This window comes from Haliotis rubra, unplaced genomic scaffold, assembly GCF_003918875.1.
Source record: "Haliotis rubra isolate DU_JTF1 unplaced genomic scaffold, ASM391887v1 Scf805, whole genome shotgun sequence".
Taxonomy (NCBI): Eukaryota; Metazoa; Mollusca; class Gastropoda; order Lepetellida; family Haliotidae; genus Haliotis; species Haliotis rubra.
The window spans coordinates 325,419-348,818 of record NW_025767530.1 but is presented as its reverse complement, the minus strand read 5'-3'; the positions used below and the strand labels follow the sequence as shown (position 1 = coordinate 348,818).

General features: G+C 43.5%; 1 protein-coding gene across 1 annotated transcript in view; it reads right to left on the bottom strand.

The window, feature by feature from the left end:
• Window positions 1–250: 250 nt before the first annotated feature.
• Window positions 251–23,400, bottom strand: part of LOC124261726 (phospholipid-transporting ATPase ID-like) — a 105,698-nt gene continuing 82,548 nt past the window's right edge. The window contains exons 11-26 of the mRNA XM_046696075.1: window positions 22,972–23,183; window positions 21,808–21,970; window positions 20,227–20,316; window positions 13,211–13,376; window positions 11,620–11,699; window positions 11,087–11,188; window positions 10,781–10,900; window positions 6,909–6,947; window positions 6,807–6,868; window positions 5,984–6,162; window positions 5,087–5,352; window positions 3,678–3,861; window positions 3,103–3,326; window positions 2,856–2,939; window positions 2,462–2,707; window positions 251–1,471 (exon numbers count right to left, since the gene is read on the bottom strand). Of these exons, the coding sequence (XP_046552031.1) occupies window positions 926–1,471; window positions 2,462–2,707; window positions 2,856–2,939; window positions 3,103–3,326; window positions 3,678–3,861; window positions 5,087–5,352; window positions 5,984–6,162; window positions 6,807–6,868; window positions 6,909–6,947; window positions 10,781–10,900; window positions 11,087–11,188; window positions 11,620–11,699; window positions 13,211–13,376; window positions 20,227–20,316; window positions 21,808–21,970; window positions 22,972–23,183 (2,763 nt within the window). The 3' untranslated portion in view covers window positions 251–925. The remainder of the gene's footprint in view (window positions 1,472–2,461; window positions 2,708–2,855; window positions 2,940–3,102; window positions 3,327–3,677; window positions 3,862–5,086; window positions 5,353–5,983; window positions 6,163–6,806; window positions 6,869–6,908; window positions 6,948–10,780; window positions 10,901–11,086; window positions 11,189–11,619; window positions 11,700–13,210; window positions 13,377–20,226; window positions 20,317–21,807; window positions 21,971–22,971; window positions 23,184–23,400) is intronic.

Genomic DNA, 23,400 nt, shown 5'->3' with positions numbered 1-23,400 from the left:
TTACAATTAAATACATGTCTTTGTATTAACATATGTAACAAGTATATGTACACTATATCATTATGCTGGTGAATATACCGTGTGTTCATTCACTTGCAGACAAGTCATGAATGTTTCCGTCAACCACAGTCAGTATTAGGGCTGGCTAAAATGATCAATAATCAGAAATATAGTCAATAGGAAAAATGATTAATGATTATTGACAATAAAATTGTGTTACCGATAATATTGTACATTGACTTTTGTGAAATATTTTTTTGCAATTTATTCACAAAATATACAATGTTAGGTCTTTATTCATAGCTGCTTCTAAATTATGTTCTGAATGCTGAGGTGTTAGTAATAAATGCATATAAAGGCACCAATCATTAGTGACATGAAATATAGTCATTTCTTTCAGACTCCTTTGCTCAAAGTTACTTCTCCAATATTTATCGATAATCGATTGATATTTAGTTATAAATAACAATAATCGATCTTTATGATCTGCACTGATAGCCAGCCCAAGTCAGTATTGTGTCCAACATGTGGCGGAGGCTCCATTTATCATCTCCATGTACGGAAGTATGGTTTTGGTCCCTGAATTTCTCATGAGGTATCTCCCTCCAATTCACTGCTGAACTGTCAATGTGGTCACGAATTGTAAAAATACATAGATAACATCTATTGTAAAATGTAGTTAAAAAATATCTATTGATTAATGTCATCGAGATTGTTATTTTATCTTTTGTATATACCTAGGTAAAGTCATCTTTCAGAGTGGGCTGCCAAAGGGAGACAACAACTTCTGCATAAATCTGATTCCAACATGTCTTACATGACGTACCAATTCCAAGAACCAATATTTGTCAGTTAACCAGTGCACATCAAATATATACATCAAGGCAAATTTCATCTAAAAATAGTGTTCTTGTCATGAAGGACATCACAACCTTTCCACATAGATAATGTTATCTGATACACCATTTCCTGATGCTCCAACTGCCTTGTGACTGTCATGGCGAGTTATCTTCGTTAGCGTGACTGGTTCCTTTTTACGTTCTACAGCACGGTCTCGCATGTTTATACCGCTGGTAATAAGATTGCCAAAACCTTCTTGGTGAGCAAACGCATAGCCTGATCGTAGTGATCTTGTGCTTCGGCGCATAGTGGACTGTCTTCTCACATGAAGGTCACGTGATCGTGACTTAACCTTCTTCATTCGCTGTCGTAGCCGCACCTTATCAGCAAGGGAGGGAGTAATGTTCGTCTGGTAGAAACGGTATGCCACCACAGGCACTATCAGCACTGTACAAGTAAGAAGGAGGCTGAACCAGAACTGGGCGGAGGAAAACACCTCAAAGGCCACACCCACGTATAAGTAGTTGATGCCTTCTGAGTAGAAGGCGAGGATGAAGCAGAAGTAGTAGATGATGCTGCCCCACACCACGAAGTGGTTGAACCCGGTCCAGTAGGAAGTGTCAAGGGCACACTGGAACACAGAACAAAGGGGTCAGAGTTCACATTTATACAAGGTGAAGGAATCCAGGTCAATGGTGAATTCTTGCATCTCATTTGGCATATATAAAATATGTAAAGGAATAACTTACTGTAACTCAAGCACAATTGTGGCAGATCATACACTTTTCCATATCCTAGTATAAGCACAATACAAACAGCTTAAAGTATAGCAAAGAAAGTCCAAACACTGCTATCAAAGCCATTTTTCATCCAAATTCACAGCATGTCACCTCATAAGGGAATAAAAGATACAACTTTGGCCAATTAAGGATTGAAACCACAACCGATATATCCTGGCACATCAAAGGGAAGCAATTTAACAAAACATGGCCTCATAGAACAGCAGCCCTTCATGCATCTCACCTCAGTACAAGAGTGAAATATACAAACCAAACTCACTGGCTTGGTATCGCCTTTTGCCCAAGAGTGAGTGAGTGAGTTTATTTTTACGCCACACTCAGTAATATTCGAGCTATATGGTGGCGGTCTAAATAATCGAGTCTGGACCAGATCAACATCATGAGCATCGATTTGCACAACTGGCAACCAATGACATGTGTCAACCAAGTCAGAGAGCCTGACCACCCAATCCCGTTAGTCGCCTCTTACGACAAGCATGGGTTACTGAAGATCAATTCTAACCTGGATCTTCACCCAAGAAAACAGGACATGAAGTAAGTGACTTAACAAGTCAGTATGGTCTTCCACTGCTTCTAACAGTATTATATTAGTTACACTGTGGGGTGTTAGCTTGGTGTGGCAGTAAAGCCTGAAGTGCTGCAGGTCCTAGGTGTTTACAACTTGGGCAACACAGGCATGGTGTGGGCAAACCAAGAAACACAGTCAGGGCAAACAGATTGAATAAAGTTTCAACTGTTTGTGATGTGCTGAAGGGATGTAACTATGAACAGCTATATCTGGTGCCAGTGGAGCCCCCAGTGTGTCCAGTGAGTGTTCTTACCCTGACATTGACTGCCACCACCAGTATTGAGGACACAACACAGCCGAAGGACTGCTGGTCCACCTCTGTCTTGCCGTCTGGACCGATGGCAAAGTTGAAGGCACCGTATGGTATAAAGAACAACACAAGGGAGGTAATGATGCCTTCAAGGGTGCTGTACATAAATGTTTTCTTGTTGAAGAGTGCGTCTTTCAGCCCCGGTGCGTACAGCTTTGGGTAACGGATGGAGTAGTCCTCATTTACATCCTGTAAATACAGCACAAATACGTTCAGAGACATCACAAAAATATTGCTTTAATTGTTTACACAGAGGAGTATAAGAAGAGTTAGCATGAGAGGAGGTTAAGGGATTTCTCGTTGATAAACTGAACAAGTGTATTTGTGTCTGACTGACCTGGTCGAAGATGCCGAGGACCAGGATGGGGAGGGATGTGTAGAACAAGTTGTATAGAGATATAAAGTACGGGTCATACAGCGTCTGAAATGGAATATATGAACACATACTGTCAGCCATTCAGTTTCAACTCTCCATGAGGCAAAGAGGCTTTATCAAATCAAGATTGACCATATGAGACATACCCTACGGCATATTTGCATTTGGTAAAATAGTAAAAATTAGTAATAAATAGTTAAGTTCTCACCTGTGCTGAGAAGCCACAAAAGAAGGCATACCAGAAATGGCACAATGTGAATGCAAAGTTTTTGTAAAAGAAATATCGCAGAAATTTGCACATTCTGAGGTAGGACCAACGGCCATGGACAAGAAGCAACCTTTCCAAGTAGCGGAACTGAGCCATGGAGAAATCACTGGCCAGGACAGCCTGCATCCCCTCCTGGCCACTGATGCCCACACCGATATGAGCCACTGTGGACAGACAGAACACACACTGAGAAACCATACACAGGAACAATATATTACACAAACTCAGAGACTGTTAAGAGAAGGTGCTAAACATAACAGAGCAGCCAATCACAGACTGGAGGCACTGAGCATATCCCCCACTGAATTACATCTCCAATTGGTAAGGTTTAAGAAGGCTGCTCATTGACTTAGTGAGTGAATGGTGTTTTTATTTAGATTAAGGTTAACACGGGTTTCTATGTATGTAGGGCAACAAAGAAAAAAGGCACACTGTATGATCTTAAACTGCTTTATGAGTGTGTTTGTACTCCTATTCTCAGGTTAAGTCTGATTAAGTTACAACATGCAACTTACTCTTGATCATGCTGACATCATTGGCCCCGTCTCCTATTGCCAGTGTCACTGATTTCTTGTGTTTCTTGACCAGGTCGACCACCAGGGCTTTCTGAAGTGGCGTGACCCTGCAGCAGATGACAGCCTTGCAGCTCGACCCCAGGTCCAGCAGCAGCCTCTCCAGCTCCGGCTTCAGGGCGTACGCCTGACACACACAAACATGACACACAGTGGAACACAGAGTCAGTGTGCCCAGGCAATTTGTAGGGAGCAAGTGAATGCTGTTTAACATAGTCGGACATAATCCAGCGTGATCACAAAGAATAGTAACCCGGTGGAAGATTCAAAGCAGTGGCTGACAAGGATCCATGGAACTGTCAACCGTGTCCTACCCTGTGACCACTTCCTCATGTTAGTCACCTCTCACAAAGTACAGGGGATCTATTCCATCCCGCGATCCTTACAGGAAGATCCTACTCCTCTTGGAAAGACAAGCATGGTGAACAGTGGGCTGATTCTGTCCCAGAATCCTAACAGGTTTCAAAGTTTAGCAAAAAATCATCAGAGCTCCAGATCAGATTTAGCTAATGTGGGTACTGTACCCACTGTATTGTTTTGGAGCGGGTATTATGAATGTTGAGTGGGTATTTCATTTTCCGTTACCCACTGCTTTCAAATATGTGCATATTTCAGTCATTTTACACACCTAAGTATTGTGTCATTGAGTAAGTTTACTAAGCAGGTATGTTCTGCCTTATGTCATACCTAATCAAAACCAACTTAAATATAAGGGAAATGATTTCATAAAAAATCAGTCATCCTATACTGACAGTAATACAACACTTGTCCTATACTAACAGTACCACTTGATAGCAATCGATGTCTTTTTCATTACGCAAGCGATTTTTATAAGTATATTCCGTACGCATTTGTTTTAAACTCTTTGCGTATCTAACAGTTTAAATGCGTAATTGGTACGCAACAATTATTTTTCAATGCAAAATTGGATATATTCTATGCGTATTTTAACCGGATACGCAGCTTATCTGGGCCTCTGTAATCATCATTAACTAGCCTTTCAAAAGACTTTGCTATTGAGGACATCATTTTCTTTTTCCAATACATATTCTGCAGCCACATCATGGTTAACTGCTTCAAGTCCTCTGTGGTCATGGAGTACTATCAGACAATCTGGACAAGCAGTAATGATCATATGCTACTCAAAAATAGACTCTTTAACATAACTTTAGTTTATATGTCATGAATAAAAATTTGAAAGAACAAGGGTCCTTTTCACTTGTTTTGTTTAGCTTAAATACAGATATATATAGTGTGTAGTATTCGAAGTTTGCAACACTAAATGTCAATCTGTAATTCTTGACAACGAAATAGCAAAGATTCAACAAGTTTTCATGCACACATTCACTCACCAGACTGTGACCATTTATTACTACTGCAAATTCCCCATATTCATCAGAGATGGCAACATTTCCATTGGCTCCATTATAGACGGCTCCCTGGCCGTTGGCAAAGATGACACCATCATGTGGTTTGCCCGACTTCATCTTATCGATGTCCTCCAATGCCTTCCGCAGCTGGGCCTCTACCTCCTCGTAGGAGTCGGCATCAATTATGAATGGCTCCTCCATCTCCTCCGTCAACAGGCGGCAAGAGTAACCAATATTGATGGCTGTCTCTGAAACACCAGAGAACATCAGCTGCAGAGGACTGTTTCATAGAACAATTCTTAAATAGAATGTAACTAATTACTCAGTAAGTACCAAATGTTCCTGAGATAAGTGTGCATCCAGGCCCTTTGTACAGAGTTCAGCATTTTGGATTTTTTTAGTGTTATGTGCAGTGAAAGGAATAGGCTATGTCCCTTCAGGTATATTCAGGCAAACAAACAGGCAATAACCAACTGCATCAATGTTTATATTACCACTTGTATTGTAAACTAAGCTGGTGATACCAATCAGCTGGGTACAAGATTTCTCCCAAACCATGATTGATTTGTTAACAAAGTACAAATATTTTTGTCAATGATTGGAAAATTTGCATCTGAAATTGTTACTTCATAAGGAATAATATGATGCTATGTTGTGTTATTTTAGCTGCAGCTTTTATAACACATATTCAAAATAATAATAATGACCATATGTGAAGCACTTTGATTGCAATTACTGGATATGAATTATGCACATAACAATTTGACCAGTCACTGTTGAGGATCCCATAGTGTCATAAAAAACATCTTGAGATACATATATACGTCAGTTGTCATCTATGCAACCTTGCTGAAAGAACTGTGAAGTAGAAGGACGTACCCTGTTTGTCCCCAGTGAGGACCCAGATCTTGATGCCAGCCAGGGCCAGGTTGGCTATGGTCTCTGGCACACCATCCTGCAGTTTGTCTTCAATGGCCGAGGCACCGATGAGAATTAGGTTCTGTTCAATCTCCTCAAATACTGCATCCATCTTATCATCTCTGTTTTCTAAGGTTGTACTGAAGAACAAAGAGGATGGTGTTACTTCAGACAAAACTGATGTGTATAGTTTCCAGAGGGTTTCTCATCAAGGAATGTCCATCAAACTTGGAGGTACAGCATTTCCACTGATTATTACACCAACACACAATCTGTACCCTACATGGAGAAATTACACCTGGTACTAGTTACGACAGACATCATTCAAAATAACATTTGGCCCTTGTTCAAAAAGACATCTTAGCAGCCCAATGGTTCTAACTCCCCATGCTTTTACATCAACTAAGAATGTGGCTGAGATAAATGTTGTTGGCAAGCTTCACCTCTCACCACAACCCATCAAACATGGGTTTAGCTGTTAAGTATCAGTGTGTAATAGTTGACTTTGTGGGAGATTTGTGGGAATTTGATTCACAGGTGTGTCCTGAAACAGACACAGACAGACACAGACAGACAGACTGAGAGACAGACACCGAGACACTCTTATACACATTCACATATACCACAGGCATGTATGCAGACACTCTTATACACATTCACATATACCACAGGCATTTATGCAGACACATAGAGAGATCCACACACGATGCAGATACATACAGACTATAACACAGACAGACAGACAGACAGACAGACAGACTAAGGTTGAATCTCACTGCCTCACCTGGCTTCATGATATCTTTTCCTCCACTCAACATGCAGACACAAAGAGTTTTCATCAATGACCTAAGGTTTTGAGGCACAGATATCTTTTCCTCCACTCAACAGTTTTCAGCAATGACCTTAAGCCTATCTGAGCAAACTCCTAGAAAAGAAGAGCTCAGCATGACAACAAGAACAACTTCTTGCATCCAAACTGCAAGACTGTAAAACATGTTTCAGTTATCTCAAAGCAGCATTACAATACTAAAACTCTGGAATGGCCAATGATGGAATGAATTAGGAATCATACATGTGGCTGTAAAATGGTCATCATATCAGCATAGCTACACAGGCTAACCACCTTATCCCCAGTCACATAGACTAACCACCTTATCCCCAGTCACATAGGCTAACCACCTTATCCCCAGTCACATAGGCTAACCACCTTATCCCCAGTTACATAGGCTAACCACCTTATCCCCAGTCACAGACTAACCACCTTATTCACATAGGGTAACCACCTTATCCCCAGTCACATAGGCTAACCACCTTATCCCCAGTCACATAGGCTAACCACCTTATCCCCAGTCACATAGGCTAACCACCTTATCCCCAGTCACATAGGGTAACCACCTTATCCCCAGTCACATAGGCTAACCACCTTATCCAGTCCATAGGCTAACCACCTTATCCCCAGTCACCCCAGTCACATAGGGCTACCTTATCCCCAGTCACATAGGCTAACCACCTTATCCCCAGTCACATAGGCTAACCACCTTATCCCCAGTCACATAGGCTAACCACCTTATAACCACCCCCCCCCAGTCACATAGGCTAACCACCTTATCCCCAGTCACATAGGCTAACCACCTTATCACCCAGTCTTACCACCTTATCCCCAGTCACATAGGGCTAACCACCTTATCCCCAGTCACATAGGCTAACCACCTTATCCCCAGTCACATAGGCTAACCACCTTATCCCCAGTCACATAGGCTAACCACCTTATCCCCAGTCACATAGGCTAACCACCTTATCCCCAGTCACACAGGCTAACCACCTTATCCCCAGTCACATAGGCTAACCACCTTATCCCCAGTCACAGGGCTAACCACCTTATCCCCAGTCACATAGGCTAACCACCACCTTATCCCCAGTCACATAGGCTAACCACCTTATCCCCAGTCACATAGGGCTAACCCACCTCACATATAACCACCTTATCCCCAGTCACATAGGGCTAAACCATCCTTATCCCCAGTTATAGGCTGACCACCTTATCCCCAGTCACATAGGCTAACCACCTTATCCCCAGTCACATAGGCTAACCACCTTATCCCCAGTCACATAGGCTAACCACCTTATCCCCAGTCACATAGGCTAACCACCTTATCCCCAGTCACATAGGCTAACCACCTTATCCCCAGTCACATAGGCTAACCACCTTATCCCCAGTCACATAGGCTAACCACCTTATCCCCAGTCACATAGGCTAACCACCTTATCCCCAGTCACATAGGCTAACCACCTTATCCCCAGTCACATAGGCTAACCACCTTATCCCCAGTCACATAGGCTAACCACCTTATCCCCAGTCACATAGGCTAACCACCTTATCCCCAGTCACATAGGAGGCTAACCACCTTATCCCCAGTCACATAGGCTAACCACCTTATCCCCAGTCACATAGGCTAACCACCTTATCCCCAGTCACATAGGCTAACCACCTTATCCCCAGTCACATAGGCTAAACCACCTTATCCCCAGTCACATAGGCTAACCACCTTTATCCCCAGTCACATAGGGCTAACCACCTTTATCCCCAGTCACATAGGCTAACCACCTTATCCCCAGTCACATAGGCTAACCACCTTATCCCCAGTCACATAGGCTAACCACCTTATCCCCAGTCACATAGGCTAACCACCTTATCCCCAGTCACATAGGCTGACCAACTTATCCCCAGTCACATAGGCTAACCACCTTATCCCCAGTCACATAGGCTAACCACCTTATCCCCAGTCACATAGGCTAACCATCCCCCTTATCCCCAGTCACATAGGCTGACCACCTTATCCCCAGTCACATAGACTAACCACCTTATCCCCAGTCACATAGGCTAACCACCTTATCCCCAGTCACATAGGCTAACCACCTTATCCCCAGTCACATAGGCTGACCCAGTCACATAGGGCTAACCACCCCCAGTCACATAGGCTGACCACCTTATCCCCAGTCACATAGGCTAACCACCTTATCCCCAGTCACATAGGCTAACCACCTTATCCCCAGTCACATAGGCTAACCACCTTATCCCCAGTCACATAGGCTAACCACCTTATCCCCAGTCACATAACCACCTTATCCCCAGTCACACAGGCTCCACCACCTTATCCCCAGTCACATAGGGCTAAACCACCTTATCCCCAGTCACATAGGCTAACCACCTTATCCCCAGTCACATAGGCTAACCACCTTATCCCCAGTCACATAGGCTAACCACCTTATCCCCAGTCACATAGGCTAACCACCTTATCCCCAGTCACATAGGCTAACCACCTTATCCCCAGTCACATAGGCTAACCACCTTATCCCCAGTCACATAGACTAACCACCTTATCCCCAGTCACATAGGCTAACCACCTTATCCCCAGTCACATAGGCTAACCACCTTATCCCCAGTCACATAGGCTAACCACCTTATCCCCAGTCACATAGGCTAACCACCTTATCCCCCCCAGTCACATAGGCTAACCACCTTATCCCCAGTCACATAGGGCTAACCACCTTATCCCCAGTCACATAGGCTAACCACCTTATCCCCAGTCACATAGGCTAACCACCTTATCCCCAGTCACATAGGGCTAACCACCTTATCCCCAGTCACATAGGCTAACCACCTTATCCCCAGTCACATAGGCACATAGGCTAACCACCTTATCCCCAGTCACATAGGCTAACCACCTTATCCCCAGTCAGTCACATAGGCTGACCAATCCCCAGTCAATCACCTTATCCCCAGTCACATAGGCTAACCACCTTATCCCCAGTCACATAGGCTAACCACCTTACCAACCTTATCCCCAGTCACATAGGCTAACCACCTTATCCCCAGTCACATAGGCTGACCAACCACTTATCCCCAGTCACATAGGCTGACCACCTTATCCCCAGTCACATAGGCTAACCAACCAATACCCTGTAACGGAGGCTAACCACCTTATCACCAGTCACATAAGCTAACCACCTTATCCCCAGTCACACAGGCTAACCACCTTATCCCCAGTCACACAGGCTAACCACCCAATCCCCAGTCACACAGGCTAACCACCTTATAACCAGTCACATAGGCTCACCAACCAATCCCCTTTAACATAGGCTAACCACCTTATCCCCAGTCACACAGGCTAACCACCTTATCCCCAGTCACACAGGCTAACCACCTTATAACCAGTCACATAGGCTGATCAACCAATCCCCTGTAACAACCTAAAGCCAATGTTAGCTGGGCCTCACAATACACATAAGGTACAAGGAATATTGTATGACCAGGAATCCCTGCAGCAGCACTTGGAGAAGAGAAAAGCTTAAAGGGAAGTGTTTATGAAAATTTTTCTTTTTTTTGACTTAAGTGAAACAAAACATAATTTCTGAATTAGTTAATATCAGTGCTTGAAAACATACACTTATTTTTCTCACACTAAAAGTAGAAATCTCAAGAAAAGTGTTGAAATGTTATGCCATTATGAGGCCTTTTGTTTTAATCAATATGATGCAAAAAATATATTAATTACTTGTGATATCTGTACTGTCTTGGACGTTAAACAACTAGAAAAATACTATTTACGTTGAAAAAGTACTCGACAAAAGGTATATTTTCGTGTAAACTTGCCCTTTAACATTTCCTGTGACTGAACACTTGCATTCTTCGAGCTGTGAAACATACTAAACCTAAATAGAAACATAAGGACTACATTACTTGACAAGAGAACTCACATTGAGGTGGTGCGATGTAATTTCCTTCAGTTCTGCACACGATCTGTCCAAGCGCTCGAATATGACAGAGTCAGCTCCCTTACAGTACAGCGTGATGACACCATCCTTCTTCACGATCACCTGGACAACAGACATCCTCATCACATGGACAAAGCAGCTGTTATACCTTACTCACAAATATCTTACAGAATTACACAGATTTCTTGGAACCAGTATGTCATTATCTTGGCATTTTCTCACTGAGTAGAATTATTTGAAACTTCCAAACCCTGACAGAGTTATGTATCTTGTACAGTGTTGTCTTACCGACATCCTCTTGCGGACATTGTTGAAGTCCAGAATGCACAGCAAATCATACACTTCCTGCTTTCCCTGGACTTCTATTGTGATGGTGTTTGGTGTCCGAGACTACAAACATAGAAGTCGCACAGCCTGAGGAACTATCACCTGCTGTATGCTACATGCATCATGATAGGTTAGCCTAGCTTCTTCAGGCCAAACCCAGACTGCCCATATATACTTCTTAGTCAAATCTACACATAAATTATAATTAATTAAAAACTGTCAAACTCTTTTCTAAAAGTGTTGATTAATATTTAATCCATGCAGAAATCTTGGCCCATAAAAGGGCCTTCAACTTACCATTACAATTAACCTATTACATGACAATATTTAGGGATGAACACATACTCATACACACTCCTTAATTTCACACATATTCCGAGGGTTGGTAGAATCTGAGAACCAATATTGAAACAATTATCACCGAATGTGTTAATGTGATAACGATGGCTGCCAACACGACTGATCTCCCTGCGTCTGCTACAGCTTGTACTGACCTTGAACACATAACCAAAGTTCCGCGCGGCTGACACCAGAGCACCTTCGTCAGGGGACTGAGCCTGATACTCCAGGTTGCCTGCAACAATACCATGTTTAGTATACATGGACTACACACTTATAGACTGGCTGTATATGTGACATTAGAAGGGATCCAGGTCAATATACCCAGCGCTGGACAAGGAGTCTTATCATAGTGACCTGGGTGTAATATTGTGCAACTGGGGCCAGCATAATGGTTAGGAACACAAGCAAAGATCCCTGTAATGGAAGTAGGACAACAGGTGCAGCCATATCACTTAGTGTGACAAGTCTAGATTGCATCATCCCTGAAACTGAGCATTGTTTGGGCTTCATCTGGCTTCATCTGTATTCAGTGGATATATATTCGTAAGTAAGTTAACATTATTTTTGTGACGATGTGTTAATCTCCACTATCACTGTAACCATCTGACTGCCGTTTAACTCCGCCCTAAGAAGAAGCCTGTGGAGACAAATTCCCTTCCTGGATCCCTTTTGTTAAACCGCTGCTGGTTCCTGCATGATTACATGAGGTTCTGTACCTACCATTTCCCTGGTTTCCTGCATGATTACATGAGGTTCTGCACCTACCATTTCCCTTGAGGTTCTGTACCTACCATTTCTACCATTTTCCCTGGTTTACCTACCATTTACCTTGGTTTCCTGCATGATTACATGAGGTTCTGTACCTACCATTTCCTTGGTTTCCTGCATGATTACATGAGGTTCTGTACCTACCATTTTTCTTGGTTTCCTGCATGATTACATGAGGTTCTGTACCTACCATTTCCCTTGGTTTCCTGCATGATTACTGCATGATTACATGAGGTTCTGCACCTACCATTTCCCTTGGTTTCCTGCATGATTACATGAGGTTCTGTACCTACCATTTTCCTTGGTTTCCTGCATGATTCTGCACATGAGGTTCTGTACCTACCATTTCCTGGTTTGGTTTCCTGTACATAATTACATGAGGTTCTGTACCTACCATTTTCTTGGTTTCCTGCATGATTACATGAGGTTCTGTACCTACCATTTCCCTGGTTTCCTGCATGATTACATGAGGTTCTGTACCTACCATTTCCTTGGTTTCCTGCATGATTACATGAGGTTCTGTACCTACCATTTCCCTGGTTTCCTGCATGATTACATGAGGTTCTGTACCTACCATTTCCCTGGTTTACCTGCATGATTACATGAGGTTCTGTACCTACCATTTTCCCTTGGTTTCCTGCATGATTACATGATTTCCCTGGTTTCCTGCATAATTACATGAGGTTCTGTACCTACCATTTCCTGCATAATTACATGGTTTACCATTTCCCTGGTTTCCTGCATGATTACTGCACCTATGATTACATGAGGTTCTGTACCTACCATTTCCTGCATGATTACATGGTTTCCTGCATGATTACATGAGGTTCTGTACCTACCATTTCCCCTGGTTTCCTGCATGATTACATGAGGTTCTGTACCTACCATTTCCCTGGTTTCCTGCATGATTACATGAGGTTCTGTACCTACCATTTCCCTGGTTTCCTGCATGATTACATGAGGTTCTGCACCTACCATTTTCCTTGGTTTCTGGCATGACAGTATGACAGAGACTGAGCAGCCTGAAGAACTCCTCCACCTGGTGGTTGCCGCCCTTGGTGTGCTCCAGCAGACGCTGGTCATAAAATTCAAATGACTTCTCTGCATACTCATTTTCACTGAAATCTACTTTGGGAGTTCTCTGGAACAGTGGAACAGATTCCATGTCAATTCAACATCACGGAACACATTTCAACAATCAAACAAGTGCACAATAATAAGAGAAGACTTCCTTGAGATGTTCTAAGAACATTTGTAAGCCTTGCTCTTGAAACATGTCTAGTATGAGTTAACGAGTCAGGATTATCTGCCGTGAACATTTTTCTAACCACATCCCAGCAGGCTAAGCAAATCTCTCCCTATATTGGTCCACTAGGCTATCCCAGTTTAAACATAATCCCATGTGAAGTACGATTAGACAACTCAATATGCTAATAGCATATCAGATAATAGCATATCAGAAAGATGACTAGCATATCAGAAAGATGACTAGCATATCAGAAAGATGACTAGCATATCAGAAAGATGACTAGCATATCAGAAAGATGACTAGCATATCAGAAAGATGACTAGCATATCAGAAAGATGACTAGCATATCAGAAAGATGACTAGCATATCAGAAAGATGACAGCATATCAGAAAGATGACTAGCATATCAGGAGGATAACAAGCATAACATATTTTAGGGTATACATATATAGGCCCCTCAAGCCTATGCTCGTTGAAAAGGAAACAAGTTTCATATTTGGTAGCAAGTATGATTTCATGTTATTATATCCCAATGGTGTGAATGGATCCTCATGATGTCCACTGCTGGAGTTTCTGGTCCAGAATTGGTTATTTACAGACCACTGTCACAAAGCAGGAATATTACTTAGTGTGCCATTAAATATGTAATTTTTTGCTTAAAATTGATATTTTATACTTATCCTGACTCATGCTTAATTGCTTGTCTCCTTCTTCTTGGGAATGATAGTGGGAACACTTGAATCCACTTTTGAAACTCCCTTAAAAAAGCGGATGTAAAATCACTCACCCAGTGTTATCTCCCTTTAGATGTTTTGGCGGGAAATCCGTCACATGACCCAACATGCTCCTCACTCTCTCCGAAAAATACCCCCGACACCTGGATTACAGGGAATCCAGAGTGCCATGAGGGGAGGTTGGGAGGGCTTACCTCATGATTCAGGATAAGTATAAAATATCAATTTTAATAAAAAAATTACATATTTTTCCTTATCCTGACTCATGCTTAATTACTTGAATCCAACGGAACCAGTGGTGGGTCAAGCCACTCTCGAATCATTGCTGATTTACGTCCTGCATACCCCCCTGAGGGAACTTCTTATAGTACTATGCTGATCCTTTCTTCCAGCTTCCTCTGATGAGTTTGGGGGGACCACAACTTGTCAGCTTGAACCGCTTCTCCTGACATTAAGTGTGGATTTATACGACTCCATGTCTTGATGCTCGCATCAAGTGGAGAAGCGACCTTTCTTCATATACGAGTAAGTCCTTACAAGTATAGGGTCTGTCACTCATGCTGGCCTGTCCTAGACATGCACATGGACTCTAAGCTCTAGCTCTTCCGAGCGTTGTTTTTTATAAGTCACGTGATAAAAGGGTGAGATTCATCTCAGCGCCTTTGAGGAACCATCAATTGTTGTGCTACAAGAGGCCCAAACTGGTGAATGCCGGAGACGTCCTCGGTAGCAATGTCTCTGAGGTAGTGGTTGGCAAACACCGTCTCTGACTTCCAATAGCAGCCCTCCATTATTGTCGAGATGGAACAGTTTCCATGTAGAGCGAGTGTCGATGCCAGCGCACTGACTTCATGAGGATTGGAGGCTTGTGGAGGCTCAAGTCTTGCTGCTTTGTAGGACGGCTCTCATCCATATTCATATCGTTGTACGTGAGATCTCTGTAGGCGTCTCCGTAGATAGAGGGATGAAAAGGCACTTGAATTTTCGTCTCCTCGTCTTAGACCTTTGTAGGTAGACTTTCAATGCTCTGACTGGGCATAAGGATAGATCCTGAGTATCCTGTGGTCCAAGGACTGCCGAGAGTGCCGGGATGTGGAATTGTCTGTCTGGTTGACCGGGCAGTTGGTTCTTTGCTATGAAGTCCAATCTCAATCCCAGATGTATGATGTTGCGATGTGCATCAAAATCGTATTGTTCAAAGTCCAGAGCATGTATTTCCGACATCCCAGCTGCTGTTGCCAAGGCGACCAGGAACAGAGTTTTATGTGTTAGAAACTCGTAGGATGTCCTTTTAGTGGTTCGTAAGCGTCACTGGTGAGATGCTGCAAGACTACGTTGAGATCCCAAGCAGGCGCTTTAAATTTCTTTTGTAGTTATTCTAACTTAAAGGAGCGTAGTAGAGCCAGTATCTCTGGTACTTTGGTCAGATTAACACCCGTCTTCATGGTGATAACCGTGCTGAGGGCCACTAGGTATGTAGAGTGTTGAACCTTTTAACCACCTCATTTGTCTTAGATGACAAAGGTATTCCGCCACTTGAGGATGTGTTGCTTTCATCGCCGTGAAGCCCTTCCTCAATGCATATCTCTCAAAACTCTGCCACTTGTCATCGTACAAGCTGCGGGTTGATCTACGTAGAGCTAGTGTGACTGCGTTCGCTGCTCTGGCGAAGTTTTGATAAGTTCCATGCATGTAGTTGGAATACTGTTGGATTTCTGTGTACTTGCTTGGTGTGCGGATGAATTAGTAGGTTCGGCCTCTCTGGGAGTTGCAAGGTTAGACTTCCGAGTTTTTGTATGAGGATGGGAAACCACACCCTCGCTGGCCAGTAGGGGGTGACCAAAATCAGTTGCAGCTTCTTCGTCTGCTTGATTTTCTGCAACACTTGCGGTATTAGAGCTGGAGGTGGAAACGCGTAGGCGCTTAGTCCTTCCCAGGAGATGCTTAGAGCATCTGTTGCCCATGCTTGTGGACCCGGAACCGGAGAGACGAATGTTGGTAGTTGTTTGTTGAACCTGGTAGCAAACAGGTCTATCAGCGGAGATCCTATCCTCTGTATGATGCATCTGAATGCTTCTGGATGTAACATCCAGTCCGTCAGGGATGGTTGTGTTGGATGAGATAGGGTGTCTGATATCACATTCTTGGCTCCAGGAATGTGACATGCTTTTAAGTCGCTGTTCAGGTTGTCTATTATACTGAACAGATGAAAGCTGAGGTCTAGAAGATTCATTGACCTTGTTGATCATAGTTTGTTGATGTAGAAAGCCACTGTGGAGTTGTCCGTATGGATCATCAGTTGTGCGTTCCTTAGTATGCTGGACCAGTGTAGTAAGGCGTTTATTACTGCTTTCTGACTTTGCTCCTGACTCGACCATTTCCCTGCTGCCACTTCGCTGTCGAGGTGGGCTCCCCATCCTTGAAGTGATGCATCTACGTAGAGATGAGTGTTGTACTCCAGCTCTGATAAGTAGGTTCCTCCGCAAACATTTGACTTCCGAGTCCACCATAGAAGATATGGTTTCAGTCCGTCCGGTAGACGGAATGAGTCCAGACTGTCTAGATGAGCGTTCACGAACACTTGTAGTGGGCGCAGTTGTAGCCTTCCTCTGCGTGTGATGTTTTGTGCTGACGTGAGAAGACCAAGTAGGCTCTGCCAACTTCGTAGTGGTAACGGCGAGAGTAGTGCTTGAGATATCATTTGTTGTATCTTGACCAAATGCTCCTCTGGGACGACTTTACGATTCTGCGATGTGATGAGCCGTATTCCTAGGAATTGCAGATCCTGTGTGGGTTCTAGTTCCGACTTGAGGAGATTTACTAGCCATCCTAGTTGAGTGAGTAGCCTGATTGTGAAGTCTAGCTGCAGTCTGAGTTGACTGGGATCTTGATGAGCTTGAATCCCGTCATCCAGGTAAAAGCGCACTGCGTAGACCTCGATGATGTAGATATGTGATGATTGGCTTTGTCACTCAAGTAAACAACCAGGGGGTCGACGATATTCCAAATGGTAGCACCTTCCATTGGAAGTGACGTCCGTTGAAGAGGAATCGTAGGTATTTCCTTGAGTCCGGATGTATCGGGATGTGATGATACGCATCCTGTAGATCTATGCTGGCGAGGTAGTCTAACTGACGTACGAGTTGTCGCAGTTGAGGAAGATGTATCATTCTGAACTTTGCGGGACTGCGTAGATAATCTTGGTTGAATTTCCTCATGTTGTTGATAAGTCGGAACTTTTGCCTGGAATTTTTCTTTGGTACTAAGAAGATTGGGGAGTAAAAAACCGTGTGTGACGAGCTCCTGTTTTATTTCTTCGATCGCCTCCTTCTCGAGTAGAGTTGTGATGGCGTCGAGTAGGTTCTCCATCTGATCGGCAGCATAGTTGTGGGCCACAGAGTTGCTTGTTAATGGTGGTACTGCTTGTAGTTGTATCTTGTATCCTCCGTATGGGAACGGCTGGGGATAGAAGATTCCAGTTGTTCCGAACCCATCCTTCAGCGTCTAAAGTTCCTGGCACCTGCCCTGCTTCTTCCGGGGTTACCTCTGGGAGCTCTGGTTGGGCAACGAAAAGAATCCTTGCCTCCTCTGGAGCTGCCGTATTTCTTTTCCCTGGCTCTCGGTATTCCCCTAAACTTCGACTTGCCGGAGTAGCATTGCGACGTCTGACGGATAACACTGGCTAGTGTATTGATGGACTTGATCATCATTACCTCCCTTGACTCTTTCGTCACTTCTTTGGCCACGTCCTCAATTTCCCCTGTGAAGATAGACGATGCTGACCACGGAGCTCTGTACAGTGTCTTGGTGAAGCGCTCACTCCAACTACAGGAACACAGCAATCCTTGTCTTCTCAAGAGCGTCAGGCCCGCTGATGTGGATGCCAGATGTTCGGACATAAACTGATGATCTTTCTTTTGGGTCAGCAATGCCAAGTAGATCATTTTATCTTCTTCAGAGGTCTGAGTTCCTGAACTTCGCAATGAGGGTTTCATTGATGGCTCTTGACCTGGCTAGACCAAAGAAGGTACGTCTGGTAGTTGTGTCTAGTTGTGCCAACTATTTATCCTCTACTTTATAAGTCCTAGATCGGGAGTCGTTGATGATGTTGTAGTTCTCATCTATCTCTGGGGCCTTCATGAAGGGTTCCATGTGGTGAAGTGAGAACTTCTTGTAGTTAAATGGCGGGACCCTTTACTCTGGAACTTCGTTGCCTTCCTGAAGGCTGTGCTGAGGTTCTCCGGTACATCCGAGACAGGATCGATGAGTGGAAGGGTAAGTGTATCAAACTCCTCGTTTGACATCATATACGTGAATGCTTCATTATCTTCTTTAGAAGATGATGCAAGTTCCAATCCATTTGCCATCCAAGATTTGATCTCTGTATCGGAGAATAAGATTCCACCATTATCTTCAGATTTGGATACATCTTGTTGTGAAGACCGTTGCCGTTGTGCTTGCTCCGTATCTGAGGTGAAGGATGATCTGTGATGCTCCGATGAACGTCTGGTTCTGCTCCTGCGCGAATGCTCCTCTGGAATATCTATTGCAGATTCATCGTTGTCCAGGCTGGCAGGTTCTCGTGAAGTTGTCGTGGAACAACGTCGAGTGTGTGATCCTTCATGTAGGTTTCCTCCTTCACGCAGGCTACTATCTTCAGCGGGATGCGATCTGCAGGCTGCTTGTCCTTCATGCAGGCTCGTCGTAGATGAAGCCTTCGTCGCAGCTTTCTCCTGCGGAACCTCCGTTCCATCAGGTCCAACATCTGCTGAGTAAACTGCTGCATGAAGATACCCGGGTTGAAACTCTGAGACGACGACGGCTGCTGCTGCTGCAATGAGGACGACGCATCTGAGAGTGCTGAGGCTTCTCCCAAGGACTGCTGCACTTGTGAAGACCTGCCATCTCTATTTGATGTCTGCGATGATAGAACGTCTGACGGCGCTGAGATGACTGCTGATGTTACTGTAGACAAAGACCTCGTCTTCTTCTTCACTGCTACTTCAGGAATGAGGATGGGTGGCTCGTCATATTCTACTGTGTCTGAAGGGATGATCTCTGCAGCGAAGGACCTGGTCATGGGAAGACTTCGCCGGGGAGTCTTATCTGCAGACGACTTCTTCTTCTGAGAAGACGATGCCCTAGTCTTCTTAGACTGTGACGAGGCTATAGTTGATGTTGACGACCTCTTCCTGGAGCCGGAGCTACCATCAGCCACAGCAACATGCTCCGTAGTAGCAACCGTCAAATCACTGGAATGGTGAATGTCAGCAGACAGCAATAAACGGTTATCAGCGCAATCACTCGGTTTAGACATGACCTGTAAAAGCCGTCTAGGCCTGTCCTTGGCACGTCTAAGAATGGAATATAAATAATTATTAAATTCAATTTCAGATCAATGCTGACAAAGTTGACAGCAAAAGCTGGAAGAACATGTAGAAGTACAATAAGGACATAATAAAAGCGGATTAGCAACCGACAACCGGTACCTGCAACGAATGCAAGTTTTCATCAATTGTAAACAAGATGAAAAATCATGACAACAACGTGAATAAACAGATAATTTAGACAAAAATTTCAAACCATATTGCTGGTATATCATCCGAAATGCTGTATACAGCTAAGTTAGTAGTAAAGGACTAAATATAAAAGATATAACGCCGTATAGGGGACCCAGGCGCTATCACAACCGTCCTCTAGGGCGAAGAAGGAGAGAGTGAAGAGCATGTTGGGTCATGTGACGGATTTCCCGCCAAAACATCTAAAGGGAGATAACACTGGGTGAGTGATTTTACGTCCGCTTTTTTTAAGGGAGTTTCAAAAGTGGATTCAAGTGTTCCACTATCATTCCCAAGAAGAAGGAGACAAGCAATTAAGCATGAGTCAGGATAAGGACAAATAAGGTCTCTTCACCAGGGGCATATGAGCAGCAAGAACTGTCCCGGTTAACTCCCTTGGCAAACCTTCCCGTGACTGCCTACTTCACTGTATAACAGACAGAAACACACCTCTGTGATGTCTTGCGGGTTCCCTTCATCATCCAGCGGGTCGCCGTAACTTTTCGCACCTATAGATGCCTTGTTAAATGTCATGATGTTCTGAAACAAAACAAACAAGTTAAACCTCTTTAACATACATGGCTTCATGCAACTGTTAACATGCACATGTTGATTATCTTCATATGATTGTGCATGTTGATTTTCTTCACAGAACATGCGCATGTTGATTATCTTCATACAACATGCACATGTTGATTATCTTCATTGAACTTGCACATGTTGATTATCTTCATACAACATGCACATGTTGATTATCTTCATACAACATGCACATGTTGATTATCTTCATACAACATGCGCATGTTGATTATCTTCACAGAACATGCGCATGTTGATTATCTTCATACAACATGCGCATGTTGATTATCTTCACAGAACATGCACATGTTGATTATCTTCATACAACATGCGCATGTTGATTATCTTCATAGAACATGAACAACATGCACATGTTGATTATCTTCATACAACATGCATGTGTAGGTGTATCAACACAACCAGTGGACCTGTCTTCACATCGGTGGATGTGACACAAGTTCTACATCACAGCCACAGAAGAAAGTGAGCAAGTGAGCGAATATAGATGAATGTCATTAGGTTTACGTTAATGTATCAAACTACCCTGAGGTCACCACAACAGGTTACACAAAGGATTAATAAGTTCAGATTAGCAAAAGCCAAACCCAGTTGTAAATTACGATTGTAGTAAAATCATGCCCCCTCTGACATGGGTGCCGAAGGAAAAGATGGCAAGTGGTACAGACACATGCTGGGAGCCAGGTGGGCAGAGGGTGTGTTGTGTGAATGTTCTACATGTGTCTACATTCCTATGTAATCTTCGCAAGTAGGAATAATGCATACTGTTGGTGAGGGATAAATAAAAGAATCAAATGGTTTTAGTTGTCATATTTGTAAACCATTTATTATAAAGTTTGGCCTGTTTTGGATCAACTACAGGCATCCCACATCATAACATGGGTTTTGGGGTCCATGGATCGAATACCCATTGGGGTAATGGCATGTCTTTATTGAAAAGTTGTCTTTTATAACTTAGTACTATGTTCCACTGTTTGTCTGATTAATCAAGAAAACCCAGAATGTTCCTAAAGCATCTGGAAACCCATAATACAAGGATATGTAAAATGAACACTTTTTATTGAGATCTGCCCTGAATTTCGCTAGTTTACAACATAACACAACCGCGGCTATTTCCGATGACATGAAGATGTGTGATCTCTGGGGATCTCTTGGGTTTTTATATGGGAGCCACAGATTTAACCGAAACTACAGCATCGCAAAGGGCATCACTGCGAGGGATGACTGTACCACCACACCCCTTTAAGTTTTTACGTTACCATTTCTTTCCCATCAATCCTGTTACCAGTCTCAACGAAATATTTTGCTTTATTAATGTGTAAAAAAGAATATTTCCAGCACTAACTTCAAATAATTCTAATACTCTAACGACTGTTTCTAATACATCCTTCTTTCAGTTATAACAAATGGCTATGTTAACTCCAAAGTAAACACCTGTGTGAGAGTTCCTGTCTTGTCAGAGAAAATGTATTCAATCTGTCCGAGTTCCTCGTTAAGGGTAGTGGTCCGGGCTTTTGCAGGTGTGTCCTTCTTGTCGAAGTACATCTTGACATCCCAGTTGATCCACAAACTATTGACTAGACGGATTATCTCCACACTGTAAGCATGCACCAACACATTCAATGGAATTTGAAAACATTAACAAACAGGATTTTAGGCAACGCAGAAATGTGCATCCAGTAAGCACAAAAGTATAGAAAACATGCAGAACAAATATAGAATGCATCCTGAGGAATGACAATAATAATCACTGTACCAGAACCGTGACCAAAAATATAATCTCCAATTTATTTAATGAAACATAAATCTTTAGATAACAGAACACTTATTTCTCCAGGACCCTAGAAACTAGTAATTGGTGAAATGTAGGCTGCTTCTTGGTGGACAATGTTTAGAAGACAGGTACAAGCTACTCACCTGACATACAGAGAGATTGGTCTGACAAGCTACTCACCTGACATACAGGGAGATTGGTCTGACAAGCTACTCACCTGACATACAGGGAGATCGGTCTGACAAGCTACTCACCTGACATACAGAGAGATCGGTCTGACAAGTTACTCACCTGACATACAGGGAGATTGGTCTGAGGTGGTGGTGAGGTGAAATTGGGTTTAACGTCGCGCTGGAGAATATTTCGCTCATATGACGACGTGCATGCGTGTGTATGTGTATGTGCGGCTGCTTGTACTAGCCCAGACTGAAGCTGGTTTTATAGTGCTAGCCCACTGAGATACCATGCCGCAGTGAAGCATGAATACCCCACTCAGACACATTATACTGACTCCGAGGCGACCAGTCCTTGTTGTACCCATTAATGCCGAGCGCCAGGCAGGGACCAACAAGTACCGTGATTTAACGTCTATTGGTATGACGCTGTCGGTCGGGATCGAACCCTAACGACCTTCCGAGGCGTGAGGATTGGACTGACAAGCTACTCACCACTACACCACGGAGGCGGTGACAGATTGGTCTGACAAGCTACTCACCTGACATACAAAGAGGTTGGTCTAACAAGCTACTCACCTGACATACAGGGATTGATCTGAAAAGCTACTCACCTGACATACAAAGAGATTGGTCTAACAAGCTACTCACCTGACATACAGGGAGATTGGTACGACAGTGTTGAGGATGATGAGGTAAGACAGAAACACCAGCACAGCAATAGTTGCAGAACCCCGTTCTTTTGAGGTATTCACAAAGCTCTCCCAAGGGAGATAAAACTGGAAGTCAAAGCCGACCACACTCTCCCAGACCCCACAAGCAACAGTAGTAACCAGGCACATGGTCAACAGGAACAGGAATATCTGAAGGAAAAAGGATATGTGGTCAGCGCAGGACCCTCTCCTACAGACCCAGCAATACTTCCTGGCCTGTGCGTAAAGTGTTGTGGCTACCTCCAGTCTGACATCAGTCAGAAGAATGATGACAGCAGTAGTGCTTCGATTGTTGACTTAAGAACTGATTTTCACTTTGCGTGAATTGATTAGATTAATTGTGGGGCCAAACTAGCAGAGACCCAGA